This window comes from Lucilia cuprina, chromosome 6 (assembly GCF_022045245.1).
Source record: "Lucilia cuprina isolate Lc7/37 chromosome 6, ASM2204524v1, whole genome shotgun sequence".
Taxonomy (NCBI): domain Eukaryota; kingdom Metazoa; phylum Arthropoda; class Insecta; order Diptera; family Calliphoridae; genus Lucilia; species Lucilia cuprina.
In genome coordinates, this window is record NC_060954.1 from 16904813 (window position 1) to 16921284 (window position 16472).

General features: G+C 29.7%; 1 protein-coding gene across 1 annotated transcript in view; it reads right to left on the reverse strand.

The window, feature by feature from the left end:
* LOC111686665 (lipase 3) overlaps nucleotides 1-16239 on the reverse strand; it is a 35418-nt gene extending 19179 nt beyond the window's left edge. Inside the window, exons 1-2 of the mRNA XM_023449031.2 lie at nucleotides 15381-16239; nucleotides 8847-9005 (exon numbers count right to left, since the gene is read on the reverse strand). Of these exons, the coding sequence (XP_023304799.2) occupies nucleotides 8847-9005; nucleotides 15381-16037 (816 nt within the window). The 5' untranslated portion in view covers nucleotides 16038-16239. The remainder of the gene's footprint in view (nucleotides 1-8846; nucleotides 9006-15380) is intronic.
* Nucleotides 16240-16472: the final 233 nt, after the last annotated feature.

A 16472-nucleotide genomic window follows, 5' to 3' on the forward strand; every position in this document is an offset into this window, starting at 1 on the left:
TCTATAGTCTTGACTATAGAAGAGTCTATATTCTTGACTATAGAAGAGTCTATATTCTTGACTATAGAAGAATCTATAGTCTTGACTATAGAAGAGTCTATAGTCTTGACTATAGAAGAGTCTATAGTCTTGACTATAGAAGAGTCTATAGTCTTGACTACAGTCTTGACTATAGAAGAGTCTATAGTCTTGACTATAGAAAATTCTATAGTCCTGACTATAGAAGAGTCTATAGTCTTGACTATAGAAGAGCCTATAGTCTTGACTATAGAAGAGTCTATCGTCTTGACTATAGAGTCTATAGTTTTAGCTATTGACCAATCTGTACTTTTGCCTATAGACCTGTCTGTATTCTTGACTATATTTAGACCAAGATAGATAGTCTTGACTATGCACCAATACTTGACTATAGAATAGTCTACAGTATTGACTATAGAATAGTTTATAGTCTTGACTATAAAAGAGTTTATAGTCTTGACTATAGAAGAGTTTATAGTTTTGACTATAGGATAGTCTACAGTCTTGACTGTAGGATAGTCTACAGTCTTGACTATAGAAGAGTCTATAGTCTTGACTATAGAGGAGTCTATAGTCTTGATTATAGAAGAGTCTATAGTCTTGACTATAAAAGAGTCTATAGTTTTGACTATAGAAGATTCTATGGTCCTGACTATAGAAGAGTCTATAGTCCTGACTATAGAAGAGTCTATAATTTTAGCTATTGGCCAGTCTGTACTCTTGCCTATAGACCTGTCTGTACTCTTGACTATAGACCAAGACTATAGATTGGTCTATGGTCATGACGATAGAATAGTTTTGACTATAAGGTCAATATAAGAAAATTTACCGTAAATGGTGTCTTTGTTATTTTCCCAATAGGATAGACCACTAAAAGAATATAGCGTTTCCATTTGTCATATCTTTTTAATAACTCCCTGAAATTATGGGTTTCAATAAGATGATTTTTTAAATTTCTCAGTAATTTAAAATTTTTAGAAATACTTTTGTAGTTAATTGTCATTCTATTTGCAAAAGTGGGTGATCCTAATTTACATACGTATGTATATGTAAATATGTATATGTGTATAAGCAATATAAATAAATTATTTTTGTTGTTCGTTGCGTTTGAGTAATTTCTTATTACATTTTATGACTGCAGTTTTACAATTTATCATTTTTTCATAAAGAAATTATTGAAAAAGGCTGTTTCGGGTGTCATTCGATGGGAAAAGATTTGGCAAAAAATTATGAAAATAAATTTATAAAAATATTATAAATTTAACGTATTTAGTTTTAGTGGGAGAATATTTTATAATATATTTGAACAGACTTGACTAAAGAAAGTAAAATAATTAAAAACTTTTTCTTAAAAAAAAAATTAACAAATATTTATAATTTTTGCTTATAACATATAATTTTGAGTTTTAAATTATAAATTAAAAGCTTAATTTAAATACTTAAAAGATATTTAAATTTTTCAACAAAAGTTTTGTATTGCTTTCTGTTGTTGTTTGAATTTATGCATATAAAAAAAGTTTTTTTTCCATACTTTTTCACTAATAAACAACTTGTTGTTTGTCTCCATTATATTTCTAGCATAAGCAACAGAACATCATTTTTTATAGCAATAATTTTATGTACTTGTATAATTTTGTTTCTGTTATTTTTTGGGGTTTATTTATTTAAAAAAATGTATCCAAAACTTTGTTACATGTTTTATTATACTAATGTAGCTATAAGTAACCGGTATTGTACAGTATTTTCAGACTTTTCACAAATAAAAACCTTTCAGTTTTCAAATTTCCACCTTTTTACTGCTTGAATACGTTATTTTCAAAGTTTGTATACAAAAAAGTACCAAAAAGGCACAAAAAAAGTACCAGTTATATAGTTTGTATCTTTTAAGGGGACTTTAGTGGGGTCTTTACTCTATATATGTCATGTTTATGCTAATGAGACATTTATTACTCTTTCGATCCATATTTGAAGTCTGTAAATAGTTAACTAAATAAAAACAAAGAAATCCCTTTTTTCCCTAAAGAACCATTATTTTATAAATCAATATGTTAATTCCAAACTGCAGGTCCGATGAAGGTGAAATTTGATGCAGAAATAATCAGGAAGTATTCGAGTTTAAATTTTGAATTAAAACCCTGCATAGAGGGTCCATGTGCTGTACTGTCAATGTTAAAAGAGGAACATCTTTGACATGAAAAACATACAACATTTGGTCCATTTTACTTTTCCCTTTACTTAGACATGATAGACGCACAAACAAACAAGATTACGAATAGATTTACTAAAAAAGATATATAATATATAAGACCCACATAATATCACATACATATATGCCTGTATTATAAACCTGCAACAATCAGGATTCATACACACTCACTCACTCACTCACTCACATACTCCTACATACATACAAAACAACATAATAATTTGCATTTGAAAACTTTTTATCATTGTTATAATAAATAAACACACACACACACGATAGAAATAAAACAAAATAAAATATAAAATTAAACACAAGAATCCTTTAAAAAATAAGGAATAACAACAACAATTTGCTTGTATGTAGTGAAAAGGAGGCAAGGGAAAAAATTTTAACTTTTTTTTGAACAAGAAAACTTTTTAACAACAATTAAAAAGCAGTTGTGCTTCATATATATATGGGCCACAAAATCCAAGGAATAAACGGATGAACTAAATGTCCTCAGTACTTTTATTTGTCAGATGTCTACATACAGACATAAAATCACACACGTATGTATATATGTATGCATGTGAACCAAAACATACAACTGTGTGTTAAACCCATCAAATAAATGATTGATGTTTCAGTATTTTTATAAGAAGTCCATGTAACTTTTTTGATCTGGACTAGTCCAAACTAAGTATTACTTAGTCTATAGTCCAAATTATACAGAAGTCTATAGTCTGTACTAGTCCTATAATTTAGTCTATAGTTCGGACTGCAACTAGTCCTATAATCTAGTCTATATATACTAGTCTATAGTCTGGACTGTAAACTAGTATACAGTCTCTAAACTGATCTGTAGTTTGAACTATAAACTAGCCTAAAGTATGTAATATAAACTAGTCTATAGTGTGGACTGTAAACTAGTATACAGTCAGGACAATAAATTATTCTATAGTTGGTACTATAGACTAGTATGGACTAGTTTATGGTCTGGACTATAAACTAGTCTATAGTCCAGAGTATATAATATATATAGTCCATATTATAGACTAGTTTATAGTAAAACTATAGGTTTGTCTTTAGTATGGACTATAAACAAGTCTTTAGTCTGGTCCATAAACTAGTCTATAGTATGGAAAATTAACTAATATATAGACTGTACTATAAACTAATATGAACTATAAACTAGCCTTTAGTCCAGATTATTCTATAGTCCAGACTGTAGACTTTTGTATAGACCATGGACTAAGAATCTAATCTATAGTCTGAACTATAAACTATTCTATAGTCTGGACTATAAACTAATCTAAAAAGTGTCCTATAAACAAATCGATAATCTAAACTATTAACTAATATTGAATATAAACTAATCTATAGTCTGGACTATAAATTAAACTATAGTCTGATTATATCATCATTCATCATCTCTATTTAGATTACTTAGAGAGACTTAAGTGATAATTGACATTCCGTTAGCATAATAGGGGGTCATTAGAGTGTCGATAGATAAAGTCCTTCATTATGGATTGCTTAAAATTCCATCGTTAGCTTTAATAATATCAAATTATGAAAAGGAGTTTGTTATTACCTTAATGTATCTAAGTAAACTAAATAGTAGTTAGTATATGATTTTCTTCTATACATTTTAAAAGGAGTATTTCTTATATCTGTTTAACAAATGAATGTGTATTAGTAGAGCAAACACATCACTACTTTAGTGTCCTTAAGTAATCCAAAAAGAAGCCACTCGATAACTTTATCTCCTGATTCTTTTCTAGAACTTATTTCTTAAAGAATTCACATGTTTGTCTCTGATTGAAACTCCCTTTTAATATTAATTTTTATTAAAGCAACTTAAATACATGTGTTCGCTGGGTATTTTTTTTAAATAATTGCATAGATATTTATGTTTGTCTCTTTGTGTTTTTTGTTTGTAAAAGTATTTTATGACAATATGCCCTCGGGCAGGTCAATATATAGATAGAAATGAAAATGCACAAGATCCAATTGTACTTTTTCTTCCCCCCCCCCTCAACATTTGCAAAACAATAACAATGCAATGTACTTATGTTTGGGGTACAATGTTTTTATATAGGTTACACTATATATACATACATATATGTACATATATAGATCATGACACATAAATAGGAATTATATAAAAGTTTTGAAAGGAAACTTCACTAGGAGTTAAAGATGAATTTGTTAAGCACCTACTTTTTAAAACATATAAAGTCGTGTAAGGATCGAATTATCATTATTACAGTCTGGACTTCAATATCTGAAGACTTTGAATAGTCTGGGCTATAAGCAAGATTATAGTACAGACTAAAACTAAGTCTGTTATCTGTACCATAAACTATTCTATTGTGTTGACTATAAAATAATCTACAGTATGGACAATAAACTAGTTTATAGTCTGAACTACAAACTAGTCTATAGTCTGCACTATATAGTAGTCTATAAACTAATCTATAGTCTAGACTATAAACTAGTCTATAGTGTGGACTATCAACTAGCCTATAGCCTCGACTATAATCTTGTATATAGTTTGGACTATAAACTAGTCTATGGTCTGGAATCTAAACTAGTCTAAGTCGGGACTATAAACTAATCTATAGTCTGCCCTATGAACTAGTCAATAAAATGTAAAATAGTTATAGTCTGGACAATAAACTAGTCTGTAGTCTGCACTAACAACTAGTCAATAGTCTGGACTGTAAATTATTCTAAGTATGGACTGTAAACTAGTTATAGTCTAGACAATAAACAAGTCCAGTTTAGTGGACTATAAACTAGTATATAGTCTGGACAATAAACTAGACTGCACAAACAACTAGTCAGTATTCTGGACTATAAACTAGTCTATAGCCTGAACTATGTATTAGTCTATAAACTACTCTATAGTCTGGACCATAAACCAGTCTATAGTTTGGACTATAAACTATTCTATAGTCAGGACTGTAAACAGTTATAGTCTAGACAATAAAATAGCTAATGAAGGACTATATACTAGTCTAAACTATGAACTAGTCTGGATTATGTAGTAGTCTATAAACTAATCCATAGTCTGGACTATAAACTAGTCTATAGTGTGGACTGTAAACTAGTCTAAGTCTGGACTGTAAACTAGTTATAGTCTAAACAATAAACTAGTCTATAGTCTGGACTATAAACTAGTCTATAGTCTGAACTATGTAGTAGTCTATAAACTAATCTATAGTCTATAATCTGGACTATAAACTAGTCTATAGTCAGACCCATAGACTATAGTCTGGAATATAAACTTTATTGTTAACTAGTGCTAGTGGTATCTGTACTATGAACTTGTCAATAGTCTGGACTCTAAACTACTACTACTGTCTGATCTCTAAACTAGTCTATAGTATGGACTATAAACTTGTCTAAAGTCTAAACTAGTCAATAAACGGTAAAATAGTTATAGTCTGGACAAAAAAATAGTCTATAGTCTGTAGTAACAACTAGTCAATAGTCTAGACTATAAACTAGTCTAGACTATTACTAGACCATAAACTATTTTTTATTCTTTATGTAGGGTGCACAAAGAAAGAGCAACAAAATATCAAAACATTCAAATTAACTGTAGCGTGAAATAAGTGAATACAATGAAAGAAATTGTTACAAAACTGCAATATGGATCTATAGTTACCAATTGTATCCATAATATAGAACAGTATTTAGATGAAAAAGGGTTCTAAACATAATAACAACAAACATGATAAAAATAACAATTGTCTTGTAAAAATAAGGACAACATGGACTAAATATTACATAACAAAAAGAAGACAAAAAAAAAAATATGAAAAATGAAAGCAGACATATTTTTGCATTTCCGGTATAAATGTTGTTGTTGATGTTGTCCATGGGACAAAATAATAAAAATAACAACTAGATAAAATATAAAAAAACTGTTATAAAAATAACCTGAGGTTTCTTAACATTTTTACCCTCTGTTCAACATTATGTCCATGTTCATGTTGTTAAAGTAATGATGGATGGTTTGAACATTTTAGACGATTATATTGTAAACAATTTTGTTAAAAGGATTCACTAAACAACAGCAACTACAACAACAACCACAACAACAACTACATCAACAATATGAAGAGAGCAATAGAAATTGTTTAACTTTATCACAGATATAAATGAATAAATAAATAAAGAGCGACTGTCAGAATTGAAAAAAAGAGAAAAATGCTCAACTAAAATCTAGTGTTTGACTTGAGTCTGACAGGATTAAAAAATAATCAAAGAAAATTTGTTTTTTTTTTCTGGAATTTATTTAGAAAATGTAAAATATAATTTGAACAAAAAGACAACAGGTTAAAGGGGACTTGAATTTTAACACAAAACAAATGATGCAGTAGTTCAGAAGAGTTTCTAATAAGAGTACTTGTAATCCATGAAGATTTCTAATTTGTCATTCAAAGTTATATTTATTATTGAATATCCAGAATAAAAGCATAGTTTAAATGTATTAGAGATAAACTATGTAGAATTCGTATAAACTAGTCTATAGTCTGGTATAGTCTTTAAACTATACCTTGAGTTGTATCATACAATAATATGAACTAGCCTACAGTTTAATATAGTCTATAATCTGAACTAGAAACTAGTTCAAAGCATTCACTTCAAATTTAGATATAAGAATATGAGTTATGCTACGTACTAGTTTGGATAGTCTACAAGTTTATAAAATCTCGACTATAATTTGGGAAATAAACTAGTCTATTGTCTGCACTATAAATTTGTTTATAATCTGAACTATATTCCGGTTCATAATCCGGACTCTAAACAGTCTGTAGTCTGGACTATAAACTAGTTAATAACCTCGACTATAAAGACGCTTATAATCCAGACACGGATCCACGGGGTGAAAAGGGAAACTTCAATAACAAAAAATAATCTAGTTTGTAGTCTGAATTATAAATAAGTCTATAATCTGGACAATAAAATAATAATCTGATTTGTTTAAATTCTGGACTATAAACTACTCTATAGTCTGGAATATAACCTTTTTTATAATCTGTACTATAAATTAGTCTATAGTTTGATTTAGTCTGGAACATAAACTAAACCATAGTCTGTACAATAAACTAGTCTATAGTCTTGACTATACACAAAACAATAGTCTGGACTATAAACTAGTCTATAGCCTGGACTATAAACTAAACTATAGTCCAAGCAACAAACTTGTCTATAGTCTCGACTGTAAACTAATCTATAGTTTGGACTGTAAACTAGTCTATAGTCTGGACTATAAACTAGTCTATAGTCTGGACTATAAACTAGTCTATAGTCTGGACTATAAACTAGTCTATAGTCTGGACTTTAAACTAGTCTATAGTCTGGACTATAAACTAAACTATAGTCCAAGCAACAAACTTGTCTATAGTCTGGACTGTAAACTAATCTATAGTTTGGACTGTAAACTAGTCTATAGTCTGGACTATAAACTAGTCTATATTCCTGACAATAAACTAGTCTATATTCTGGGCAATAAACTAGTCTATAGTCCAGACTATAAACTAGTCTATAGTCTGGACTATAACCTAGTCTATAGTCTGGACTATAACCTAGTCTATAGTCTGGACTATAAACTAGTCTATAGTCTGGACTATAAACTTGTCTATAGTCTGGACTAAAAGCTAGTCTATAACCTGGACTATCAACTTGTCTTTAGTCTGGAATAGAAATCAGTCTAAAGTATTGACTATAAAATATACTATAAACTGGTCTATGGTCTATTGTAGGGACTATAACGTATCTATAGACTGGACTACAAACTAGAATATCGTTTACAAATTAGTCTATAGCTAGGACGCCACGCTAATATATTGACTGAACGGTTAACTAGTCAAAAGTCTCGGCAAACTTGGCAATAGTCTGGACTAAAAACTAGTCTAAAATCTGGACTATCATCTAATCTATAGCCTTTAATAAAAATATGACTTTTAACTTGCCTTAAGTGTAGACTGGTCCATAATTTGGATTAAAACTTGTCCAAAGTTTTTTGTTTTTGTTTTATAAAAACATTCTCCCTATTTAATTTTAACCATAATTAAATTGTTAATATCTTAAAAATAAACATTTTATAATTATTTATTTTAATTGAAGGATTTCAATTCAAAGTCAAACATACACTTGAGGTCAATGTCAAAAGCCTTGGCTTTTTACAACCAACTTATGTTTCCGCATAAATAAAATGCAACATTTAGAGGTAGGGGGTGAAAAAATCACATTTTTTACCTTATTATTGTTGAAGCATGTAAAAAAGCTTAAACATGCATTTAAATATTAATAGTAGAAAAAAAAACTTAATACAAAACTCTTTTTTTTTTGCTCTGCAACCCTGAAGCTTTTTGAGTATGTATGTATGTAAAAAAAGTTTGAAACCACAAAAATTTAATGAAAAACTTTTTACAGTATTTTTGTACATTTAAAACCATATTTCAAATGCCTGCAGTTAAATAACTTTATATGTAAGTAAGTATGTAGATTTGTAGTGAAGAAGAAATAAAAATAAAATGTGTAAAAAAAATTGCAAACATCTAGAAATAGAAATGAATGCTAAATCATGGTTTTAAATATATATTTTTTTAAATTTTATACTCACACGATCCATTTGAAAGTCACTAAAACCCACCGATAGAAACGTAAGTAACAGGCAGAGATTTTGAGTGGGTACACCGTTACCGCACAACAGATGTCCGCCCAATTGATTTAGAGCGGTAGATGGAAAAAGTTCATATAATCCCAAGTGATTTAAGAGGGCCTAAAAATATATAAAAAAAGACAAACACACACATACATAAATATACACAGGATATTAAAAAAAAACAAATACTCAAACCCACTACAACTTTAAAATAAAATAAAAAAGCACAGGATAATAGAATGAGAGAGAGAAGGCAAAGGAGTTTGAATATAAAAAAAGTGTATTAACTCAGTTTGGGGTAAAACGGTGAAATAAAAACAAAAGGTGTTTTTCGTTGCTGAATTGAAATAATAATTGTAACCAGAAAATGAAGCTTAATGGGTGAATACGGAACAAAAAACCAAACGAATATTGTAAATACTCGTCGCTGTTAAGGAGGAGAAAAAACAAAAATTTGCATTTAAATTTGAAAATATAAAAACCGCAAACTTTATTTAGTGGTTAAGGTTTAAAAATTCTCAAATAAACTCATGCATACACATTCACTCATATATGTATGTAAATATAACTTACACATATTTACATGCAAATATAGCCATAGTTAAATGTGGTAGAAAAATGTGAATTCGGTAATAATGTAACCCAGTAGGAAATAAATATTAATGATGTCAGTTCATGTTGTTTTAACCCACCATCTTATTGCATTATCATCATAATCGTTTAACAATTTCCTCTTCTATATAGTCTATAGTTTGAACTATAACTATAGTTCGAACTATTAATCATTTAATCTGGTTTATTATATAATCAATTGTCTGAGATTTGTTTATGTCTGGAGTATGGACTATAAACTATAGTCTGGACTAGTTTAAAGTCTTCTAGTCCAAACTATAGCATAGTTAATGGTTCAGTAACTATGCTATAGTTTGGACTTTAAACTTGTCTAAAAACTGGATTATAAACTAACCTATAGCCTTTACTGGATAATCATCTGTATTATTAAGCAGTTTGCAGTAGTAACAATGATTAGATCAATTCACTCCCATTCTGATTCTATGCGGTACCTTACAGGAGTCTGCATTGGGCGTTACCTACTGAATGTATGAAATTAAAGGTATTTTTAAATTCCTTATACTAAACATTTCCCACTGGGGTGACAGTGATTAAAACTACTGTTACAACTACTTCTTCTGCTATATTTAACACATTTATATGTAAAAGATTTATGTGTGTAAATTTTAAAATTGTTTCACCGTATTTAAATACACGAAGTGTAATGTATGTAAGAGTTTAAATCCTTGTTATTAAACCATTGAAAACGATGGAAGGGTAACTAACTAACTAACTAACTAACTAACTAACTTACTAACTAATTAACTAACAAACTAACTAACTAACTAACTAACTAACTAACTAACTAACTAACTAACTAACTAACTAACTAACTAACTAACTAACTAACTAACTAACTAACTAACTAACTAACTAACTAACTAACTAACTAACTAACTAACTAACTAACCAACTAACTATCTAACTATCTAACTAACTAACTAACTAACTAACTAACTAACTAACTAACTAACTAACTAACTAACTAACTAACTAACTAACTAACTATCTAACTAACTAACTAACTAACTAACTAGCTGGCTAGCTAGCTAGCTAACTAACTAACTAACTAACTAACTAACTAACTAACTAACTAACTAACTAACTAACTAACTAACTAACTAACTAACTAACTAACTAACCAACTAACTAACTAACTAACTAACTAACTAACTAACTAACTAACTAACTAACTAACTAACTAACTAACTAACTAACTAACTATTTAGTTAAAGGATGATATACATATATACATTAAATCCGAAGAAATACACCTAGGCCTCTATCGGGCCTGTTGTGCGCTCCTTAACCAGTGCCTCATGTGGGAATCGAACCTACCACCTCCGGTCTACCAGACTAGAACACTAACCACTAACCTACCGGGGGCCACTAACTAACTAACTAACTAACTAACTAACTAACTAACTAACTAACTCGTAAGAAACTTTCTTATGAAGGACTAACTAAGACTATAGTCCTTACAATAAATTTGTCTATAATCTGGAATATAAACTAGTGTATAGTCTGGACTGTAAACTAGTCTATAGAGTGTACTATAAACTAGTATATAGTGCGGACTGTAAACTAGTCTATAGCCTTGAGAATAAACTTGTCTACTGTCAGGACTATACACTAAACTATAAACTGGACAATAATCTTGTCTGGGCTGTAAACTAGTCTGTAGTCTGAACCATAAACAAGTTATAATTTGGACCATAAACTAGTCTATTGTCTGGACTAGTCTAAACTGGTCTATAATCTTAACTATCCACTTGTTCTACAAATTCAGTCTATAGTATGGACTATAAACTAGTCTATAGTCTGGACTATAAACTAGTCTATAATCTGGACTATCAACTTGTCTTTAGTCTGGAATAGAAATCAGTCTAAAGTATAAACAATAAAATATACTATAAACTGGTCTATGGTCTATTGTATGGACTATAAACTAGTCTGTTGTCTGAACTATAGCCTAGACCAAAAACGTATCTATAGGCTGGACTACAAACTAGAATATCGTTTACAAATTAGTCTATAGCTTGGACGCCACGCTAGTATATTGACTGAACTGTTAACTAGTAAAAAGTCTCGTCAAACTTGGCTATAGTCTGGAATAAAAACTAGTCTAAACTAACTAACTAACTAACTAACTAACTAACTAACTAACTAACTAACTAACTAACTATTTAGATAAAGGATGATGTACATATATACATCAAATCCGAAGAAATACACCTAGGCCTCTATCGGGCTATGGGAATCGAACCCACCACCTCCGGTCTACCAGGCTAGAACACTAACCACTAACCTACCGGGAGCCACGAACTAAATCGTAAGAAACTTTCTTATGAAGAATTTCAGGATGAAATTCGTATATTTCAGTAGGGTCAATTATAGACCGACCCTCATAAAATTCGGTACCGACGTTTGTGCTCCTAAGAAACTTGCTTATGCAGAATTTCAGCTGATACTTTTAAGTCCGTGATGGATGTTAAAGTAATTTCTTGTAGGGCACCTTATGTTAGGGGTACAGTTAATTATGAACCGATTCCCATCAAATTTGGTAGAGAGAATTTGGCCTACGTGCTTAATTATGACGAATTCTTTCGCTGCACTCGCATTTTTTAAAAAGTTTTAACTGTTAAAGCTGTTTCTTTTTTAGAGGGTTATGCGAAAACATTTTCAATACCAATAAAAAATCAAACCTCTTGAAAATATTTGTGGAAAATTTTAATTCTCTAGCCTTTTCTGTTCAGACTCTATCATGCTTTAAACAGACAGACGGACGGACTAGACAGATGGCTAGATCGTCTTAGAATTTAATTGAACCCCAGAATATATAGAAAATGAGTGCAATTAAACCAAAATAAACGCTTAATATCTTTATGAATGCGGTGTTGACTATAATATGGAAAAAGAGTGAACAATTTTTAATCTTTTGAAATCGGTGAATTGTTTTCTTTAGCCCTTATACAACTTACCACGGAATAGAGATTTTAAGCTTAGAATTGACACAATTTCGATTTTTGTAATAATCGGGTCTCATCTTCAGAAATTGACCTGAAAGTCAATAAATCACTTGTAAACCCAAGTATTAAGACAAAATTCTGCATAATTTACTTTAATGAGAGCGTATATCCTTCTACCAATATTTATACGAAAAGGCTCATATTTACCATTGGTCTCACAATTGTAACATGTAGTGTAGCATATGTTCGACCATGCCATGACTACTCATTCATATTCATACTCAAAGTAAAAATTTATATTAAATTATAATTCAAATATATTTCATTGCAAATACTATTACACAATGGGTTAATCTATAGTTATATATAAAGGACTCCTATATAAAAATATAAGAGGAACTACTACTGTACACATATACAAAGACTTTTACTAAGGATTACATTTATAAAATGTATGCATATTATTAATTTTTTTTATACATCCTTACTATTCATGGTATAAAAGGAACGAACTTTTTTTTTAATGACAGTAATAGCGAGAAGGTACTGTAGAGCAGGGCAATGTTATATGGAAAAAAATGTTAAGGAAAACATAAAAAGGATTCATTAGTATTAATATTAAGCTGGTTATTTAAACAACAAAAGTAGTTACTTGACTTAATAAGAACCGAGAGAGTATGTGTTCATTTTGATACTCTAAAGACAATGACTTGGAGATTGGGGATTAACCTTTCGAGTTAATAAGTGTCACGTTGGTTAAGAACGAAAGAAAAAAGAAACTATAAAAGTTGTTTATAGCAAAGATGACATTTTTATGACAGTTTTTGTTAGAAACAATAGTTGGATTCAGAATGATATATTAACAAAATTACTGCAATACTTCCGTCACTTTTATTTCCGTGTTAAATTGTTTACTTTCAAACTACCGACTTTTGTCAATGGCAATTAAATATTTAATTGAATGCAATTTGTTTTCAAATCTATATGAAGTGTTTTAACCAAGGTTATAGTTATCAAAATTTTGCATTATATACATACGTACATACCTCAACATATAACATATTAAGAATTCCCCCCCTAATGTTTGTTGCTACTAAACAAATTTTATTTTTATTACATAACTCAATTGAATTAAAGTATTTGTTTTTTTTTTCTTACCTTCTTCTAAAAATATATAAATTAATTTTTATTTTTTGCACAGTCGAAAACATGTCATTAAACATTTTATGTGTTTTTTTTTTTGGCGAGCGCGCGTGTTAAGTGTCAAACATGTTGTACGAACATAAGACAGACGGGCATGTGTAATAACAAGATCATTAAATGACACATTTATGGAATTTGATAAAGAATCTGTGAGTCCATTAAATAAGCTTAATACGAGTATAAGTACAATAGTACGTGATCGTTATGTTGGGTTGTTTTTAGTGTAAAATTATTTCCTTAAGTTGTAAATTTTTAATTTGGTCGGTAAAAATTGCTACATAACATCAACAAAATTTCAAATAAAAAGTTTATTCTAATTATAAGTAATAAAATAGTTTTCTTACTCCTAAAGTAATTTAGATGGTACTTTAGAAGTTTTTAATATACGAAAAATCCCTCGGTAACCCCACACCATTCTCAGTACTTAAATACTGCCAACTTGTAAGTTACTTATAAATAGACCACATAGTTTAACAATAGACCAGCATTTAGAGTAGTCTATAGTGTAGTCTAATGTAGTGTAGAGTGTCTAGTAAATAGACAAAACCATAGACTAGATTATAGAATAGACTATGTGCTAGACTATAGAGTATACTATGTTAGACTATAGACATGACTTAATACTGGACTATCGACTAGACTATATACTAGACGGCTGACTAGACTATAGACTAGACTATAGAATATAAACTAAACTATAGACCAGACTATAAACTAAAATAGACTACAGACTAGACTAGAGGCTAGACTATAGATTAGACTATAGAATAGACTATAGACTAGACTAGAGACTAGACTATAGACTCGACTATAGACTCGACTATAGACTAGACTATAGACTAGACTATAGACTAGACTATAGACTAGACTATAGACTAGACTATAGACTAGACTATAGACTAGACTATAGACTAGACTATAGACTAGACTATAGACTAGACTATAGACTAGACTATAGACTAGACTATAGACTAGACTATAGACTAGACTATAGACTACACTATAGACTAGACTATAGACTACACTATAGACTAGACTATTATAGACTAGACTTCAGACTAGATGTTAGACTTTACTAGATTATAGACTACACTATGTACTGTAGACTAGACCATAGACTAGAGTGTAGACTAGTCTTAAGATGAAACTGTAGACTAGTCTTAAGATTAGACTATAGCGTAGGCTATAAACAAGGCTATATTCTAGACTACAGACTAGATTATAGACTACAGACTAGGTAGGCTATAGACTAGACTATAGACAAGACTTTAGATTAGACTATAGACTAGAATATAGACTACACTTTCCTATTAAAAGTAAAACTTTATATATATTTTGAAACGTGAACTTTTTAGATTGTAATATAGCTTTATCGATATTAAAGTTGATCTATATAATGACTGCAACTTTAGCCAATAATTATGATGCATTACTTGTAATGTGTAATTGAGCAAAAAGCAATTAAAATTATTTGTAATTGTAATTTAAGTTTTTCCAATTACAATTACTTGTGATTGTAATTAAAGCTTTTGAAAATTACAGTTATTTGTAATTGTTATTTTTTATAAGTTACAAATTTATATTAAATTATGGATATTTTCATGGAATTATTTTTAGTATTAAGTTTAGAAAACTTTTTCTTTCTCTTTATTTAATTCTATAACTGTGCTTTTTATATAAAAAAAATTAAATTCTTCTTTTAACTTACCTCTATTTTATCACTTTCATAGGCCATCACACGCAGGGGAGGACTTTTGAGATCCTTTAAAAATGCCACCGGAGCCAATAGATGAGCACTGGCTATTTTATCATTGTAGTCAGGTCTCTCTGAAAGCATTACCAGAAGGGTAGTAGAACCCTGAGAATGGGCGACATAATGCAAAGAGGATTGTTGAGTAAAATTCAAAACATAATCAACAATGGCGGGTAAATCTTGTACACCAATTTCATGCCAAGTAAAATTCCAAAATTCCGGTTGTGAGGAATCATAGATTATATGCTTTTTGGAATAGGTGGTGCCACGAGCATTCGGCAGCCAAACATCATAGCCCTGTTCGTGTAGTAAAGCACTAAGGGCACGATTTTTACCGGGTAATATAAAATCGGCGCCAGAACCTAACAGGCCATGCATGAGTATTATAGGACGTTTTGTGGGTGTTGCGATTTTAGAGCTATTAGTGGAAGCAGGTATACGATGTACTGTTAAGATATAATTATCTTTGGTTTGAATTTTATGAACTTCACAAGAGTACGTATTTGTTTCTATCAATTGACGCACTAGATCTTTTTGAGCCAAGACACAGGAATTGATTAGTAATATCGATAATGTTAATGCTAAATAGAGTCTCATAGAAATATTCTTCATATCACTGTGTTTTTTATTAGTTTTTTTTTCAAATTTGAATTATTATAATTTTCAAGGCTTCCTTCCGTTTTGTCTGATTAACACTTCTTGTTTGGTTTATTTATATATTTTTATTTATTTTTAATTTTTTTTTAGCTTAATACTTTAACACAATTTAATCAATTCAATTGGTTTATTATACTAAACACACATGTGCTTAGTTTAAACTAGTCTTTACTACTGTGATTAATAATAAACAAATTTTATGTTTTAAACTAGACGAAAAAAAATTCGGCTTCTTTAGGCTTCTAATGCTTTTGAATTTTTAACTGTCTTTCGATTGGTTGTTGGTGTTGGCCGTTGACGATTTCCAGTCTGTCGGTTTGTATTATAATTTAAGAGGCCCTTTTTTCACGTTGACCATCAAAATATTGAACCGGCATTTTGTTTTATTCT